This window comes from Phocoena phocoena, chromosome 3 (genome assembly GCF_963924675.1).
Source record: "Phocoena phocoena chromosome 3, mPhoPho1.1, whole genome shotgun sequence".
Taxonomy (NCBI): Eukaryota; Metazoa; Chordata; class Mammalia; order Artiodactyla; family Phocoenidae; genus Phocoena; species Phocoena phocoena.
The window spans coordinates 30,546,309-30,566,790 of NC_089221.1; the positions used below are offsets into that span (position 1 = coordinate 30,546,309).

At 33.4% G+C, this 20,482-nt stretch overlaps 1 protein-coding gene across 1 annotated transcript in view; it reads left to right on the top strand.

Moving 5' to 3' along the window:
• The window catches only part of NIPBL (NIPBL cohesin loading factor), a 190,776-nt gene that overhangs the window by 86,237 nt on the left and 84,057 nt on the right, over positions 1-20,482 (top strand). The window contains exons 7-10 of the mRNA XM_065875684.1: positions 2,312-2,472; positions 3,378-3,474; positions 6,198-6,824; positions 12,707-14,332. Coding sequence (XP_065731756.1) covers positions 2,312-2,472; positions 3,378-3,474; positions 6,198-6,824; positions 12,707-14,332 — 2,511 coding nt within the window. The remainder of the gene's footprint in view (positions 1-2,311; positions 2,473-3,377; positions 3,475-6,197; positions 6,825-12,706; positions 14,333-20,482) is intronic.

A 20,482-nucleotide genomic window follows, 5' to 3' on the forward strand; every position in this document is an offset into this window, starting at 1 on the left:
GTGCCACAACTACTGAGCCTGCACTCTACAGCCCGCGAGCCACAACTACTGAGCCCATGTGCCACAGCTACTGAGCCTGCGCTCTAGAGCCCACGCTCTGCAACAAGAGAAGCCACCGCAATGAGAAGCCCGCACACCACAACGAAGAGTAGCCCCCACTCTCCGCAGCTAGAGAAAGCCCTCACACAGCAAGGAAGACCCAATGCAGCCAAAAATAAATGAATTAATTTAAAAAGAAATTATAAGAAGAAAACATGGGGTGAATTTTGGGTACCTTAGGGTTGAGAAGGCCTTGTTTCTAAGCAGGACTGGATTCTAGAAATGGAAAAAAAACCCAGATTAATTCTAAATTTCTGTGTAATAGGAGAGAACAAATAAGGACAAGTAGATTTAGGGAAAAAACTTTTTCAATATTTATTACAAAGTATTAATTTTAAATACAGCAAGATTTTATGCAGGTTGATAAGAATAAGACAAAAATAGACTAAAGAATTAAACAATTTACTGAAAAAGAAAAGCAAAGTGGATACAGAAAGATTTAATACATATACGAAAAGTATGGTCAACCTGGCTCACAATTAAAGAGATGCAAATCAAAATTAAATTGAAATAAAATTTTATATCTATCAGATTAGTAACATTTTATAGTGTGCAGGGAAATTTGAACTTCATACAGTCTTCATAGGGACATAAATTGATACAACCATTTTAGAGAGTAGTTTGACAATATCTGTTCCAGTTTAAAATACATACCTCCTTCAGTTGTTAAAAATCTATCTCCCTGGGCTTCCCTGGTGGCACAGTGGTTGAGAGTCCACCTGCCAATTCAGGGGACGCGGATTCGTGCCCCGGTCCAGGAAGATCCCACATGCCGCCAAACGGCTGGGCCCGTGAGCCATGGCCGCTGAGCCTGTGCGTCCGGAGCCTGTGCTCTGCAATGGGAGAGGCGACAACAGTGAGAGGCCCATATACCGCAAAAAAAATCTATCTCCCTTACAAGTAGGAGTGGGGCTAAAAATGCTCAGGCAGTTTTATCTCAAGTTCTAGCAAGCATTCATGGAAAAGATATTCTATTCTTACATGGATTAAAGACTAAGTGTGAAAAAACAAAACTATGAAACTTTTGAAAGACAATATCAGAGAGTAATTTTTATGATTTTGTGTTAAGTAGGGAATCTGAATGTCCAATACACGTGAAAGATGCTTGGCTTCACTGTTAATTAAGGAAGGAAATGCTAATTAAAGTGGCTATCAGAGACATTTCCCATCTTCAAATTGATGAAAATCATTGGCAAGGATATAGAGCAGTATGAACACTTATCTACTACCAGTAGAGTGGACATAAATAATTTGGAAAGCTATTCGTTAATATTTAGTAAGGTTTAAAAACAGGAATATCCAGCAATTTCACTCCTAAGAAACATTTGTAAAAAAGTCATATACAAGAATACACATTACAGCATTGTTTATGATGGCAAAAATACTCAAGCAACCTAAACTACTAACAAGGGACTTCCCTGGTGGCACAGTGGTTAGGACTACACGCTTCCAATGCCGGGGGCCCAGGTTCAATCCCTGGTCCAGGAACTAGATCCCACATGCATGCCACAACTAAGAGTTTGCGTGCTACAACTAAGAGTTTGCATGCCACAACTAAGGAGCCAGCAAGCCTCAACTAAGAATCCTGCCTGCTGCAGCTAAGACCTGACACAAACAAATAAATGTTTTTTAAAAATAAAAAAATAAACTAGTAACACAAGGATGGATAGAGTATGTACATTATGCAGCAGAATATATGTATTTATTCAAAGTAAATGAATTTAAAACTACATATATAAAAATGGATACATTTCAACACAATATTGAATTTAAAAAGCAAGTTATAGAAGGATATATACAATACATATACCATTTATACAAAGTTATAATGTGCAAAACAGTGCTATGTGTTATTTAAGAATATATTCATTTATAGCAAAGCTAAAAAGGTATTCATAGGTTGAGTGAACTCTAAATTCAGTATAGTGCTTACTTTTAGGGAATAAGGGGAAGGAAATAGAGGAGAGGAATATGCAGATATATGGAGAGCTTCAGCCATATCTAATGTCTTATTTCTTTTCAAAAATCAATCTGAATGACTTGTGGCAAAGTGTTAAGATTTGATCAAGCTCTGGATAGTCAGCCAGCTCATTATATTAGTCTTTGTAATTTATGTATGCTAAAATATTACTTGTGAGCAATTATTATTGTCCTGTAAGAATTTTAACAGTTTATTTTTATAAAGCTTTTTTAAAATTCTTATTAATTTCAGCATCGGTATCAAGTCCCATTGTTGCAGGTGGTTTGAGAAACCTACATGATAATAAAGTTTCTGGTTCGTTGTCTGGCAATTCTGCTAATCATCATGCTGATAATCCTAGACATGGCTCAAGTGACGACTACCTACACATGGTGCACAGGCTAAGTAGTGACGTATGTAATATATTAGTTGTCATTAAGGTAATAAAATAGTTCTAATATTTGTCTTATAACCTAGTATTTCAGTTCTGTAATTTGAAGGATATCTACCTTTTATTGAGGATTATACTGGGTCTGAGAATGTAGCTGTACCTGTAGAGCAGGGTTGATAAACTGGCCAATAGTCTGACCCATAAACTAAGACTGATTTTCACAGTTATAATAAAGAGTTTAAAAGAACAACAACAAAGAATGTTATGTGACAAACTGTATATGATCCATAAAGCCTGAAATATATACTATCTGTCCCATTACAGAAAAAGTTTGCCAACCTCTGGTCTAGAGGTTTAGGTCCTTAATGATATATACTTCATTTTTAAATGTTTGCTCACACAGATGTCCTCTTAAATAATGAGCCTTTATTTATTAGTGCTTAGCTCTTTTTCCCTCTAAGACTTGTACAGAAATTTTTTTCCCTGAAATTTAATGTTGCTTTAATGTTACTGAAATATTCCACATACTGGAAATCTGTCTTGTCATTGGTTTGGTGGTATTATCGCATAAGTTACATGTATTTAAGTTTAACAAAGATGACATTGGACTCTACCCTCAAGACATTTACATTTACAGCCTGGTGGGATGTTCAGAGCTCCTTTGGTAGAAAATAGCAAACAAAAATGGAGCATACTAGTAATACCAGTTTTCTTATTCATTGCTATGCTTAGGCTGTTGATTCTTTTGGATACAATTTCAATTCTTCTAAGATATACCACGAAGAAAACAGGAAAGTGCAGAAGAATAATGCTTTTGAATACCAACACTTTACCTGTCAGTAATTTATGTCTTTTATTGGTTCTCTTTAAGATTTCTATAAAGCCTCTTCTATCATTCAAGATATAAATGTTATACTCTATTCCTAGGATGGAGATTCTTCAACAATGAGGAATGCTGCATCTTTTCCCTTGAGGTCTCCACAGCCAGTATGTTCCCCTGCTGGAAGTGATGGAACTCCAAAAGGTATCATTGTAACTAAAATTTCCTTAAATTTTTCACATTTCAAGTTGAGTAAAGAATTCAGACTTCTTAATGCAGTTACCAAAAATTATTCTCTATTGTTTTTCACTTATTGTAGGAAAAAATGAATCTGTACTTACTGATACTGTTTTCAGATATATACAGTATCATTCTTAATAATAATCCAGTGGTCTTTTCAAACCACAGTCTTTTTCATCTTTCTTAAATATTTGAAATTATTGATCAGCTTTCCCCAATCTTCACCCTCCCCCCCAAACTTATTTTGTATTGAATCCACCTATTTTCCTCATCCTTTTTTCATTGATTTTTTTTTCTTCATTAGCTCTTTTCTCTGCTCTATCATTTCTCATGATTTCTATCATTAGATTTTTAATCTTCCATTGTACTTTTTTCCTTGGCTATTTTACTCAGTTTTGGTAATAGCGTTTGTTACTTTTATGAACAGGGCCCTCAAATCAATGTCTTTTGCTTCCAGTCCTGTCTCCCAAGTTGTAATTTTTCATTTCCGGACAAAACCTCCTCATATCTAGCTGGTATTTCAAATTCATGTTCAAAATTGTACTCACTGTTCTTTCTGCCATTCCTGTTTCTCTTAATGCTATTCCAAATCCTGAATTATCTTTAAAGTCTTCTCTTACTTCTTAGGTAGTCATTTATCAAAATCTGGCCTGTTCTATGTTAAGTACTTCACTAGATCTCTTACACCTACTTTCATTTCTGCTTATTAAAATCGTATTAATTCTTCAAATTCTAAGTTAAATGGGTGATCTTCTATTGACCCTTACCTGGTTTCCCCAAGCCGTTAGTTTCTGTTTTTTCTAATAACTTATCCTGTACTATCTTATGGACGTGAATTTTATTTTATTTATCTTCAAATTCCCAAAGAACCTTGTGTGGTCTTCTGTGTATAATAGAGTCACAAAATTCTGAGTCCATGTTTGAACTATTTTTTAAAATACTTAAAACTAAGGTCTAATAATTGGAGTCATCCAAGTTTGTTGGAAGAGAATATTGTATCCACTTTAAAGAAGTAGCTTTTAATTAATTGCAATATAGCTGATAATAAATTTTATCTGTGACAAATTCTAATTATAGCCGTCTAAAACATGGGCTGGTCTGCCTCATTGTAAAGATTTTTTTTTCAGAGATTATGTTCCAACTCTTTGATCAGGGATATTCTTCATGAGGCGAAAGTTGAACTTTTATGAGCCATTCTAATTCAATCATTAGAATTATGAGCCATTCTAATTCTATAATTCTGTGAATTTCCAGACATAGAAGTAACCCAGCTTCTGAAAGAGAGAACAACTTCCAGAGTAACTCTATTTGTACTTTAGGTGTCAAAGTTAGGTACATATCTCACAAGTATTTTCAGAGTAAGAAATAATCAGAGTGCCAGGGAGGAATAACAGTGGGATAGCTGGTTGCTCTAGATAACCAGACCATTTTCCCTCTAACTGTTGAGGATGGATAGATGAGTGAATGGATGAATGGATTGTTAGGTGGATAGATAACTTTAGATAGAAAGAGAAGAAAACTTTAGGACAGTTAACCTCACGAACACATTAGTCATCAGAAGCCTCTATTTCTGTTCGTGAGGGTTTTTTCCAACTAGTTTTGAAGGTTGAATGCATCTTCAATTAGCCTAGTTTAATTTTTAGATAAATTGTTGGAATTTAAAGTTTGTTCTAAAATATATATAATGTGACACGTAAACTTTAAATAAAAAGGCAATATGACGTGTTATAATGTGTAAGATGTTATGGAAAACCCGAACGAACATTTTTCGGCCAACCATATATAAAGCACTTTTAGCTTGACTGATTTTTATAATTTCCTATGGGTTTTTTAAATTTTTATAATTAATTCAAAGAAATGTATATATTATTCAGATACAATTATACTTTTATTTCTGAAGCATATTGATGCAGTTCTTCCTCATTGACAACTTGTTAACTAGGAAAAATTTTCCCATTCGATTAGCTTACTTTTAACACTTCCTTGTATCGTATAGTGTTTAATTTAATGGGATCTGGGCTGAAGATATTTTATTTGCTGGACCTGCATATTTTTCTAATAAAAGGAGGATTAGCAAGCTGAAGAGAGTATGTGAATGATGTTAAGTGGAGGGAGAAAGAGAAGACCACATAAAGGTATAAATTAATACTTTACCACCAATTTTTTAAGTAAGTGGAGACTGATCATTGTAATTTTTCCCACTTCATTTTTCTTATACCATTAAGTATTCCTGTGAGTGTACACCCTAGGATTAATTTTTTTATTTTTTTGTAATTTGACAGACTTATTTTTACTTTATACACGTCAGTTTTCTTCGATAATAAGTGAGAGAATAGAGATTATCATACCCAAAATATTTGTGTTGCATCTTTAGAAATAGTGAAGTCTTTGCCATTTTCAAGCTAAGTATTTATATTTTTTACGTGAAAAAATAGAAATAATACTGGTCTGGAAGATGGAATACTCATATTTTAATTCAAACCTGGATCATCTACCAGCAAGCAAAAAGACCATGGGGGACACATCTTTAGGCTTTCTTTTCATATTCTGTAAATAAGTAGCTTGGATGAGATAATTTAACATTTTTTCTAGTGGTACTGTATTGTCACTTATTTAATATGTCTATCACATTGTCTGAAAATATAAAACTAGCACAACTGTTGGTTCCTGTTGAATTGTTTTTGTAGGATCAAGACCACCTTTAATCCTACAGTCTCAGTCTCTACCTTGCTCATCACCTCGAGATGTTCCACCAGACATCTTGTTAGATTCTCCAGAAAGAAAACAAAAGAAGCAAAAGAAGATGAAATTAGGCAAGGATGAAAAAGACCAGAGTGAGAAAGCTGCAATGTATGATATCATTAGCTCTCCATCCAAGGACTCTACTAAACTTACATTAAGACTTTCTCGAGTAAGGTCTTCAGACATGGACCAGCAAGAGGATATGCTTTCTGGTATGGAAAATAGCAATGTTTCAGAAAATGATATTCCTTTTAATGTGCAGTACCCAGGACAGACTTCAAAAACACCCATTACTCCACAGGATGTAAACCGCCCACTAAATGCTGCTCAGTGTTTGTCGCAGCAAGAACAAACAGCATTCCTTCCAGCAAATCAAGTGCCTGTTTTACAGCAGAACACTTCAGTTGCTACAAAACAGCCCCAGACTTCTGTGGTACAGAATCAGCAACAGGTATCACAACAGGGACCTATATATGATGAAGTGGAATTGGATGCATTGGCTGAAATTGAGCGAATAGAGAGAGAATCAGCTATTGAAAGGGAGCGCTTTTCAAAAGAAGTTCAAGATAAAGGTAAAATAGTCTCATTACTACCACTTCATGCTCTTGGCAAATATTTAATTATAATGTCAAAAAAGTTTTTTAAAGTAACTCTTTTTCTCATTATATTTTATAATTTTTAATGTTTCTCCTCAATTATGGTTTTATTACTAAAATGCTCGTCCCTCAGAAGTTAAAGCTTAATTTCATTTTTTATCTAAAACCACTATCTGAGATATGGTAATTCTATATAACACATCTGTCACCTATTATATACCAAGTGATTTTATCTGTGTTTGTCTACTAAAATGAACATAAGCATTTCTATATTACATGTGTTTTTCACAAGTTATGTTAATAGAATTTTGCATCTTCACCTTTTTTCTACCAAAACAAGGTTAACCACTATAGAATTATTTTGAATCATTACATTTAAGAAAAGTTTGTATGTTTATTATGCGATTAGGTTTTTCACTTAGTTTCTAATTCTGTCACCTCTTAATAAATGTGAAGTTTTTTTTAAGTAAAAAAATTAGGAAAGAATTTTAATATGAAATAGCAAACTTTAAGAATCAGGGATCTTTTGTTGGTGATTATGGTTAAGTGTTCTCTTTTGTCTGACTAGTGTATTAGGATGGGTTTTCAAGACACCTGTTCTATGAGTTTATGGGCTTTCTTTTTGTGCTTTATAAAAATTATAATCAAAGTAAGTTTTGTTAATTTCTTGATTATTTGGTGAACATTATGTATAAAATCTCTTAAATTTTTAGAGAGACTAATGAATCAGTGGTTGAAATTAGTAATTTATGAATTTGATGTCTCTACAGTAGACGCATATACATATTTGAACATTCAAACCAAAGAATACTTTAATATTTAATTTTATAGTTAACTATTCTAGATTGATTTATAGTTCTTAGAGTTTCTATTTGGTCATTATAAAGCAAAACTTCTTGATGTTGACTAGAGCTCATTTTTTCTATGATCTTGTTCATTATGTGACAGGATCATTTCTAGATAATTGTGTTCCTCTGCTGAGAAACATGCTGAAGATTCATATTATGTTTCCTGTGTATCATTTGTCTCTTTTTAATGTTACTGGAAAAACAGACTGTATTTGGTAATTGTTGTACTAGTGTTTGCTAAGTGCGTAAATCACGGGTAGATGCAAATAAAGTGATTGCTAGAAATCTTCATTTTATTGGCTAGGGAACTGGTGTTGTTTTTTTGTTTTGTTTTTAACTAGCAAATTATGGACGTTAAAGATGAAATAAAGTGTTGCTTGCCCTTTTTCTCTTTGCTTAGTAGTGTGGGATTTAGGAAATAACTCTATGTGTTCCAATATATATCTCTTCCTCTAACAACCTCTTATAAAAGTATATGCATGTCATATGAAGAGAGCAATATTATTCAGCTGCTCTCAATAATATTAACCTTTCCAAAATTCCTGAGTCCTGTGACAGTTTTGCAGAAAACATATACAATTGTAATTTCTTGACCAAGAAATATTAGTTGCCTTGAGAACTGAACTTTTGCATGACGTTTTAATCTGTGTTTTGGAAAATTATATTCTTTAAAAGGAGTATAATCTTTTTTTAATGACCTGATTGTTGGTAGGAATGAAAGGAGAGGAAATGGTGAACATTTTTTCTTACTTTTTTGAACTTTTACTGTATCATATTTGTTAAAACCAAAGATTTTACTTTTAAAAACTGAATGGAAATAAGGATAGTAAATAATGCTAATTGCATGTTAGCAAACTTATTTTAGACTACTAACTTTTCTTTGGGAGATTAAAACAAAATCGACAGACAGCATCATACTGTTCTTCCTGACACTTGTTATATATATTTTAATTTTAATTATCAGTTTTCTCTGTAATCTCTGATGGTATGACTATAACAAAGATAATTGAAAAGTTGAGTGAGCAAAGTTGACTTACAATTTTGAAACAATGTAATTTGACTTACAGAGGTATCTGGTTCTATGAAGATTTAAGGGAAAAGATGAACTATCTGATTTTCAGTTTGATTTAGATGGTTTTTCCAAATTGGTTTTGCTGATTTGGCCGACCTCATATTAGTGCTGTCATCTCTAAATTGCCTTCTGACAGCTTTATTTGAAAACCTTTGGAATTTTAGGTACCAGCTAACATTTGTATCTTGTCATTTTATATTCAACTTCTGCATTGTATGATGAGATAGTGTTTTATATATAAGCAGTTATCTTGAGATTTTGGAAAGATTAAAGGGTTGGTATGTTGCTCTAAGTTTGTAGGTGAGGTCATAAATAAAAGTAAAGTTTTCTGAAGTGGTAGTCTTACAGTTGGCCCTTGAGAAATGAAATACTTCTTTGAAATGAATTTATCACTAGTTACCACTACATTTTAGAACTACTGTATATTGTAAAATTGATATTTACTGTATTCTAAAGTTTGGCACTGAGTACTTTTTTATAACTTTTATTGCTGGTAGCAAGGAGCAAACAAGACTACTTGTGTGGTATACATGGTTTTACTGAGTGCTCTGCTCTAGTTTCTGAGCTTGTTTCCCATTATATTCATTTGTTACGAATGAATGAAGCGTTCCCCTCAATAGACCATAAATCAAAAATGTGTACCTTGTAAATAGATTAGAAAGTTTGGCAAACATGGTTGTTTGATAACTATGGAATTCAGGAAAAGAGATAGAATACTCTTAGAAATATTTTACACAGGCTGTGGTATAACCTAATACACCTCTGTTCCACACACAGAAGACACTTTTCTGGCTGCTAGATATTTATGTTCCTTTAGCCTGTTCTCTCTTCTTTGGAGAGATTTATATACACTGATAGGTTAATTCTGTGCAACCTAATATTTTATTATATTCCTGAAGGACCTTCTTCTCAGTCTTTTGCTCAAACTTTTAACATCTGTAATTACATAAATTAATTTCAAAAGGCTCTTTTTCTTTGCTTCTGGGATGAGCTGTCATAGACATTAATATCTCCATGTGCTGAAAATTCCTGCTTCCTCTTGTTTAAGAGGGGGTTTCTTTGTTCATCTTTGCCTGTTTCATCTTTTCCCAAGGTCCACTTTCCATGTTAGCAAGTATAAGGAATGATCTAGCTTCACTAATGTTTTTTATGATGTTAAAATATTCTTGCACTGTAACCCTGATTAGAAGTAAATTATTATCTATTGTCATTTGGAATAAGAGACTGGGATTTGGGACAGGAATAGGACAATTAGTCACTTAGCCTGTACTGTGGTTTAGGGATGGGACTTTTTCATAATTGGCTATTGTGTGTACAGTTGTCCTGCTTTTTGCTTTAAGTGTTTTCATTTATCACTTGTAGATTTAGGCAAGTGATATAGTTTGTTTCGTACAAGCACAATTGAGTTCACAATTTCTTTAAGGGCCAGATATTATTTTCAAAATACCAGTATCAAGATGACAAGTGTTGTTGGTCTTAAAATTATATCTTTTTGTATGTGTTTTCTTCAGGAACACCTGTATTTTGATAGCTAATTTTATGGCTCCCAGTGCTTTAGAGGGCTTACAGGTAATAGTGTCCCAAATATTAAAATTATTCTTCATAGAGATGGCTTTTCATCATTAGGTGAAGATTATTATATAATGAAGACTGATAACAAAAGTGAATAGACAAAAGTGGCCTGTGCAGATTCAGAGCCACTTTACAGGAATAAGTTCGTGGTGGAACTGAATCAGATGAAGTGAATCAGAACCTGCATGCTCTTAACGTATCCAAGAGTTCTTGCAGCAGTAATGGAATTTTTCCAGGTTTTACAGAAGAGGTGTAGTACCTTTCAATAGTTGAAAAATTTAAACTTTGTATTTAGCAATATTTTATGCATAGTAGAGAAAATTATAAGATCTTCCCCAGTCTTCATACACCACTCATGTGCAAATGCTTTTCATGTTTTTATTATAAATAATCATAGTATCTATAAAGATAACTAAATCGAACATGATAATTTCTTTGAAATTAAACACTTTGCTAAATTTCCATTTTAATAATGAAAGATAAATTAGAATGAGGTTAATGATCTATTAATTATTAAGTATTTTGTAACCTTTTAAAATTTAGCCTTCAAGTTATTTTAATGTTCTTCTGAAAGACAGATTGTTCATATTAATAGGATGAGCCACAGATCTCTTAAGAGAGATCTTCAGATGCCTGAGATCTATGTTATTAATAGTTCTTTAGTATGCTTAGGTTACCATTTTAATGACTTTCATGAAGCATATTTCATTGAAAAATATAAAAATCTTAGATTAGGTTATACTATTTAAATTTCTAGATCCTTAAAATGTTTTTCTAAATGCTTATCATAGAAGTTTAAGGGATAAGTATAAGGTTACAAGCATCCTGTTTTTGAGGTAATAATTATTTGGTGTGCCCATTGGCAAGATATAAAGATGATTTTGTGTGGCAGAACATTCAGAAGCAAAATTCTATAAATTAGTATTCTAAGTGCTTTTTTCTTAGGTATTGATTCAGAAAGCTTCATATAAGTTCTTACCAGGTTAGTTTTAACTAGGGAAAACAGTTTAATGATAATATACTTTATTATTATCATCGTGTAGTTATTTCGCAAGTGGAGTATATGTGATGATAGATTTGACTTATGAATTACTGAAAAAGCAGAATGGCTTAGTTCTTCAAAAAATTACTGGCAAATATCTGAAGTAAATTTTAGTAATATTTGATTAGATTGTAAGCTGTAAGGGACTGCTACTTCTCACTTTCAAAACAAAATGATGAAACTTTGGTGTATAAAAGCATCATTATTATTAAGAACATTTTTTTCAGAACTTGGTTCCCTAATATTAAGGGGCTGTTTTTAGTGGTCATTTTGACTTTTCACCTTGTGATCTTTTCCTTAAGTGATACTGTATCACATTAATGAATAGTATAAGAGAATCTAAAGATTCTCCTGAATAATAAAAAAGATTAAAAATAACTTTTAAAACAGCCAGGCAATTCAGCAAGTATCATTAAAGCAGGCAAAGTCTCAGGGTGCTATAATGTTATAGTTATATATCATGTTATGATTCCCAAGACCTAATTGGAAATTCACTTTATAGAATTGGAAATTCAGTTTATAGAAAATGACCTAGGAGCCTCTTGAGTCAAGTGGAATCATGCACAGAAATACATAGCTGTTAAAAATACCATGACATTTTATTATAGTGGTAGATTTGTGTTTGTGTGTATTTTTGTTTTTAAATTGCACATAAATACTGTAAATAATTTCTTCTTAAGCCAGTATATAGACCCCTAGAACTTTATGTTGAAGAGCTGAAGCATTTTTCTTCAGTGAAGTTGCTTAAGAAAGATAGCATTTACCTAAAAAGTTCTTATTATATGCTTCTCATTTTTATAATTATGTTTCCTTGTCTAAGGATACTTCTGTGTGTTAGCTTTTAAATTCCATTTGTGCTATTGACACCTTGAAGAATTTGAATCCTGGATCAAAGGTTAATAAACTATTAAATTCTTTTTTTTTTTTTCTTACTCTCCTCATTACCTATTTTCAGTGGCATGATTTCTATTTTCTTTTGAGTTTTATTCTTTTCCATACTTCTCTTACATGTGACAAAAGCACCCTGTTTTGTATATTGGCAGATTTGGGGCTCTTTGTAGTTTTTATTCAGTTAGCAGTTTAAATGATCTTTATACTATACTCGCTAATATTATTGAGGTACAGCAAGCATGACTATTTCCTCAAACATTGTTTAAAAGTATTATGCCATTCGTGCCTACTATTTTATATATGTGTATTGACATTGCATTCACCACATTTTTTAAAAATGTGACTTTAAAAAATAGTCAAAGTCCATATGGTTTTTAATAAGATAAGAATATGTGTCTATTACTGATACTGAATATTTATCTTTGAATTTCAGATAAGCCTTTGAAAAAAAGAAAACAAGATTCTTACCCACAGGAGGCTGGGGGTGCTACAGGAGGTAATAGACCAGCTTCTCAGGAGACGGGTTCTACGGGAAATGGGTCAAGGCCAGCATTAATGGTTAGCATTGATCTTCATCAGGCAGGAAGAGTGGACTCTCAGGCCTCTGTAACTCAGGATTCAGACTCCATAAAAAAGCCTGAAGAAATCAAACAGTGTAATGATGCACCTATTTCTGTTCTTCAGGAAGATATTATTGGAAATCTTAAATCTACACCAGAAAACCATCCTGAGACTCCTAAAAAAAAGTCTGATCCTGAGCTTTTAAAGAGTGAAGTGAAACAAAACGAAAGTAGATTGGCAGAGTCTAAACCAAATGAAAACAGATTGGTAGAGACAAAATCTAGTGAAAGTAAGATAGAAACTAAAATTGAGGTACAAACAGAAGAACCTAAACAGAATGAGAACAGAATGATCGAATCCAGACAAAACGAGAGCACCACAGCTGAGCCTAAACAGAATGAAAACAGAGTGTCTGACACAAAGTTAAATGACAACAAACAAAATAATGGCAGATCAGAAACAACAAAGTCAAGACCCGAAACCCCAAAGCAAAAGGGTGAAAGCCGACCTGAAACTCCAAAACAAAAGAGTGATGGGCATCCTGAAACCCCAAAACAAAAGGGTGATGGACGGCCTGAAACTCCAAAGCAGAAAGGTGAGGGCCGACCTGAAACTCCAAAGCAAAAAACTGAAGGTCGGCCTGAAACACCAAAACATAGGCATGAAAATAGGAGGGATTCTGGAAAGCCATCAACAGAGAAAAAACCTGAAGTGTCTAAACATAAACAGGACATTAAATCTGATTCACCTCGGTTAAAATCAGAAAGAGCTGAAGCCTTAAAGCAGAGACCTGATGGGCGATCTATTTCTGAGTCACTAAGACGTGACCATGATAGTAAACAAAAGTCAGATGACAGGAGTGAATCTGAACGACATCGGGGGGATCAATCTAGGGTTCGAAGACCAGAAACATTGAGATCCTCTAGTAGAAATGAACATGGCATTAAATCTGATGGTTCAAAACCTGATAAAATAGAAAGAAAACACAGACATGAATCAGGGGACTCACGGGAAAGACCATCTTCTGGGGAGCAGAAAGCAAGACCTGACAGTCCTCGTGTTAAACAAGGAGATTCTAATAAATCAAGACCTGATAAGCCTGGTTTTAAATCACCGAATAGTAAAGATGATAAAAGGACAGAGGGTAACAAGAGTAAAGTAGACAGTAATAAAACACACCCTGACAATAAGGCAGAATTTCCAAGTTATTTGTTGGGGGGCAGGTCTGGTGCATTGAAAAATTTTGTCATTCCAAAAATCAAGAGGGATAAAGATGGCAATATTACTCAGGAGACAAAGAAAATGGAAATGAAAGGAGAGCAGAAAGACAAAGTAGAAAAAATGGGATTAGTTGAAGATCTAAATAAAGGAGCTAAGCCTGTAGTAGTCCTGCAAAAACTGTCTTTGGATGATGTTCAGAAACTTATTAAAGATAGAGAGGATAAATCAAGAAGTTCCCTTAAACCTATCAAGAATAAACCATCAAAGTCAAATAAAGGTAAGAATACTTACTCTGATGTCATCTGTGTTCTAGTGAGTTTTCTTTTAAGTTTTAGGGTTACTATGGATAAAAAAAATGGAAATTTACAAAAATTGAAACACTACTGCATGGAAAGAACAATATAAAACAACAGTGAAATTATTTGCAGTAATAATAGATAAAAAGTTCTCATTGAAAATTCTTTTTCTCCCACCCCTACTACTCACCGTAGTCGTGATTTTTACTATTGGTTCACAGAGAAGAGTTCCTTTTGCTGTTTAATTATTTCAGTATTTTTGAAAGTTGCTTGCTAATCAAGTGAATGATTCGAATGGATGACTGAAATAGATGTATTTAACAACTTTTTTAAAAGTTATTTTGACTGTAGAGAGAATCCATTCTCTATAATTAGGTAATAAATTGACTGAGTTTTAATTTCTAAAGTCTCAGTAAAGCTATGTGGTATAAAAAAACTCAACATTATAAATTCTTTTAAGAATATTAAGTGTCTCTTAATATTGTTTTCTCACAGATCTGTCTCTGAGTTAATTACTGATGAATAGTTTGAATGTATATAGTTTAGAAAGTTATATAACAGGTTATTTCATCTTTTTGTGGAGGAGGTGATTAGTTATGAATGTTTTATTTTTTAAAATATGTAGTTTTACCCTTTTCTATGGAAGAGTAATAGGGAATGGTAGTTACCTCTTAAATTGGGTTAAATCATCAGTTTTAAAGGTTCTTTGGTATTTTTATTTGTTTGGGTTTTTTTTGTTTTGTTTTGGGGGTTTTTTGTGGGTTTTTTTCTCATGGTTCTGAGTTAAATTCTCTGGTTACATAGATAGTATTGTTTCCAGGAGGAAAAAAAGTCTTAAGTGCTGAGAATACAGTGGCAGTTTGTATAGAAAATATAATTTTGTGTTCTTTTGTATACTATTTTTTTATATATGTATATATAAAATTTAATGATGCTGTGTGGTAAGACCTGTTTAGCCCGTGCAATATAAATAGATTGGGATATAGTTTTTAAGGCAACAGAGGTGATAGTTTATTTGATTTTTAAATTCACATTCTGTGAAAGAAGTTCATTAAGAACTTAGATTTATACTTATTAACAAATACATGAAACTCTAGAGTTATGATGTCCAATATGACAGTCACTAGTCTCTTTAGGCTATTAAGTTTAAACTATATACAATTTAAAATTTATATTTTCAGTAGCAACATGTGACAAGTGTTTACCTTATTAATGCAGAGAGAGAACATTTGCATCATCACAGAAAGTTGTGTAACTGCACTTAATGTATTAGGAGATACAGAAGGTGTATTGGTTATTAGTTTTGTAAAATGCCGTTGTACCTTCTCTATCAAAAAAAGCTCGTTGAAAACAGTATTACTACTAAGAACTGTATTCGAATAAATAACGTGTCACGACTAATCTGTTTTTATTCTTGTCTTCTCAAACGTTTACTTTCTCACTGTTAATTTATTTGGTTTTGTCTTTCAAAAATGAAAAAAGATTGCCTCTGAATCACTAATATTTGTACTATTTTAGTGAAGCTTTCAGATTTTAAATTACGGCTGTCAGATCTATAAAAATTAATTAAGATTTTAGCTTTAATAGTCTTTAGTATTTAACTTGAATGCATCTTTTCAGAATCGTTTAGGTAAAAGAGCTTGTTAGAATGTAGTGGCTTGCACTAGAATTGTTGTCTTTTAGATAAAGATTGTCTTTATTAATTTTCACTGAAAGTTTGGAAGTGGCTTATATATATAAACTAAAGAGTATAAGTTATACAACTTTAGAAGAGTCAGATGGAAAGATGGAAAGTGGTACCCTCTTGTCCCCTTGATCTAGACCATCTTTTTCTCCCCTGCCCTCTGTCAGCTTATTTATGCCAGCCTTGCTTTTCTAAGCTCTGTTCTAACAAAGAATCCTTATAGCTGAATATCAAGAAATGAATATAGCTCCTAATTAGTAACTGCTGTATTATTTCTCCTGGTTTTTTCCACATGTAATTTCATTGCTTGTGAATACGAAGTTTTTAGTACTAATCCAGTGTTTTTCCTAAATATACTTTTTAACACAAATGTATATACTTGATATGTTGATGTTAGTGAGTAACTAATCTGGGTGTGTCTGCCTGTTAGAGTATGGTGTTTGTGTGTATGCATGTGCATGTATGTATATACACACACGTATATCAATATATATGCAACTATATTAAGTGAACCTTTTCATCAATGCTTAGGTTCATTTCGGGATCCCATGTAGATATCTTTTGGGCTTTATTTATACCATAGAATTAATATCTGCTTTTCAGCAATGTACTAATTTTGCTTTTATTTTAGATCTCTGCTACTAAGTTAACAATAGCAGAGGTATATAATTGTGGACTTTTAAAATTACATGCATAGGAAGGCCAGTTGTGGATTACTGACCCTTTGTAGTACACATTACTTGGTATTTTCTTCAGAGAGTCACAGAAAAATCACATATTCTGACATATTGGTGTTTGCTAAGTAAAAACTGAATATTGCTGGGATACTTTTTTATTGATCCTTAGGGCCAGAATTCTTGATAGGTTTTCCTTTCTTGGAAGAGCCATAAAATTTCATCTGATACCCATATTTAAAATAGCCATCCTTTAGGGTAATTTTAAATTCCTTGAATATGCTTTAAGCTGGTAAGTTTTGAATGGTAGGGGTATAGGTTTATGACTCCCAGTACAGGTTACTTACTTTTGTCTGTTGTGTGAACTTGCTAAATGTAAAGTGACATTGTTACATTTAATTTTATTTCTGTGGGGATCTGTGTATGCCCTAGTACCTAGCATAATACCTACTACATAAAAAGAGCATATTGGGCTTCCTTGGTGGCGCAGTGGTTGAGAGTCTGTCTGCCAATGCAGGGGACATGGGTTCGTTCCCCAGTCCGGGAAGATCCCACATGCCGCGGAGCGGCTGGGCCCGTGAGCCATGGCCGCTGAGCCTGTGCGTCCGGAGCCTGTGCTCCGCAATGGGAGAGGCCACAACAGTGAGAGGCCCGCATACCACAAAAAAAAAAAGAGCATATTAAATGCCTGTTGAATGAATAGACTGTATTGCTACCATGTTAGAAAAGGCTTTTGTGTGTGCAGATTAAAATTGTATATTTATCTTTTATGTTCCCACCTGTAGATCGTAGCTCAAAAGCTACATAATTTTCAGCTGTTCCCTGAACTTTGTAATACCTCTTTCCACCCTGTCAACTACTAGTTTTTGTTAAGCTCCAAAGGAGACCTACTCATATTCATGTCTGTTTAATTTATTCTTTACCTTTATTTTGCTCTATAGCTGTTACAAGATTGGCTCAGAATCCATTCTGTTCTGATTTCCTGGGGCTGTTATCTTCCCAGTCTTTTTACTATCACCTTGTTTCTTCCTTGCCAAGGGGAGATGGGAGTGGAGAACCAACATAACCTTTGTAAAAACTTTAAATTAAAAACAATATCTTCTATTAAAATATACTTCAAGCAGTATATTAAATGCAAAAATAATGTCTTTATGGTTAAAATATTTTTACTTAAAATATTATCCTAATATACCCTAATGTACAGTATGTCTCCAAATTAAAATATAAACTTATACCATCTTTAAGTCTGGGCATGATCATTAACTAATTTGCAGTATGTGTTGCTAACAGTGTATTATTTGTAATTACACACCATAACAATTTGATTTTGGTTTTTTACAATTCCTGAGTGTTTCAAAATACCTAAGCTTTATATCCAAGGAAATCACTTGTTCTTCTTCCTCCCCTTACTTCCTTCTTAATAGTGTATTGTTTTCCATCATTTGCACTTACTGCTTTCAAGAATATAACATACCATCTGTTATTTGAGATCATGGCCTTTAAACTAAAAAGTTATCTAACAGCTCTAATAGTCAATAGTGTTTAAAATATGGTGCTCATTTGATTAGTTAATGATTGCAGTCATTATTAGAGGCAGTTATTTCACCTCAGTTACTACTGTAGTAAAATGTTGGTCACTAAAATTAGTTTTTGCCTTTTATGTAGTATTCATATTTTATGTAGTATTGGATTGTGTTTAGGACTCTAGGCTTCGTAAGTCTGAGAGAAAGTACTGTTTCTGAGAGTGAATTTTTGGCATAGTTTATGAATTCCTAAATTGAGAAATCCTCAGTAAAGTAGTTATGATTATAATATTCAAAATCCTTAATTATGCTACAGTAGAAATTTACTTTGGCTCATTTGAACAATATATAAAATACTTTTCTAAAAAAATAAAACTTTTAGTTTCTGTAAAGACTTTATCATTAATTATATCTTTAGGAAGTTTTTGGAGAGTATTTATTACAGAAGTTGGCGTAATACACACTTGACTTGTGATTTTAGAGCAATACTTTGAAAACTTTTGTCCATGATTTCTATTTATAGAATTTCTCTGGTTCAAATATTACTTAGTAGATAATTGATATAACTATTGATTTAAAGAGATTCATTAAGTAGAATTTTTTCATAAAAATTAAATGTATTGAAGTTTGCTAGCAGTGTTCTCTTTCCTTCCCATTCATTATCTCAGGCCAGCTAAGGTCATAGCTTCTATAAGGTTTTCTTATCTGTAGAAATAGATATATGGTTGAAGGGTGAGAGAAAACAAATGATTAATTCTAAGAGAACCCTCTACTGTTTATGAAGAAATACACATTACTCCAACATACTGAATTCTCTCATTCTAAAAAATGTTTTTGAAACCCACCCCTACAAGAGCGTGATACAGATATTAAGGTAATGAATACCTACTTGATAACTGTAACATTGTATGTATATCATAGTATTAAATAGTTAATGTATTTTAATATTATTGTATATGGTATAATATAGTATGTTATAATACATATTATAATGTATTATAGTATATCAAGTAGGTATTCATTATCTTAATATCTGTATCAAGTTCTCGTATGGGGATGTTTTCAGTAGTTTTTTTAAGAATTCAGTATGTTAGAGTAATATATATTAGAGTTAACAGTATATGCTGTACTATACTATGATATAATATGATACAATATAATATGAATTTTTAAATATGGACCCTCTTCTGCACCTACAAAAAAATAGCATTTTTTGACTACTGACATGCTAACTTTTGACAATTCCGTTAAGCCCATTATACATTGTAGTTCAAAGAGCACTGGAATCAGAGCCTTCAACAAATCATAGCCTTTCAAAGCTCTGATTCAGAGTTCATTCACTTTTAAAATAGAGGAACCAATTTTTTTCCTACTTTGTGCAGTTATGAAGACCAAAGTGAATCTTATAGTCAGAGCTAAAATTGGTTTAGTTTTTTTTTTTTTTTTTTGCAGTACGCGGGCCTCTCACTGTTGTGGCCTCTCTCGTTGCGGAGCACAGGCTCCGGATGTGCAGGCTCAGCGGCCATGGCTCACAGGCCCAGCCGCTCCGCGGCACGTGGGATCTTCCCGGACCGGGGCATGAACCCGTGTCCCCTGCATCGGCAGGCGGACTCTCAACCACTGCGCCACCAGGGAAGCCTGGTCTAGTTTTTTTATATAAAGAAATGCAGTCATCCTTTTTTTTTTTGCATCACGCGGTCCTCTCACTGTTGTGGCCTCTCTCGTTGCAGAGCACAGGCTCTGGACGCGCAGGCTCAGCGGCCATGGCTCACGGGCCCAGCCGCTCTGCGGCATGTGGGATCTTCCCGGACCGGGGCACGAACCCATGTCCCCTGCATCGGCAGGCGGACTCTCAACCACTGCACCACCAGGGAAGCCCCAGTTATCCCATTTTTAATTGAATTTATCTAATGAAGTAATTTTTTAAGATAAGTCTCACTTGTGTATACATACTTTATATTCAGTGTATATCTGAAAACATTGCTGCCATCATTTATTTCATTCCAGTTTTATTGAGATAAAATTAACATATAACTTTGTTTTAGTTTAAGGTATATAAAATAATGATTTGATATACAGTCATCTCTTGGTATCCACAGGGAGTTGGTTCCAGGACCCCTCACAGATGCTTTCAGGTCCCTATATAAAATGGTATCATACAGTCAACTCTTTGTATCCGCAGGTTCCCCATCCGCAGATATGAAGGGCTGACTATACGTATTTATTGTGAAATGATTACCACAGTAAGTT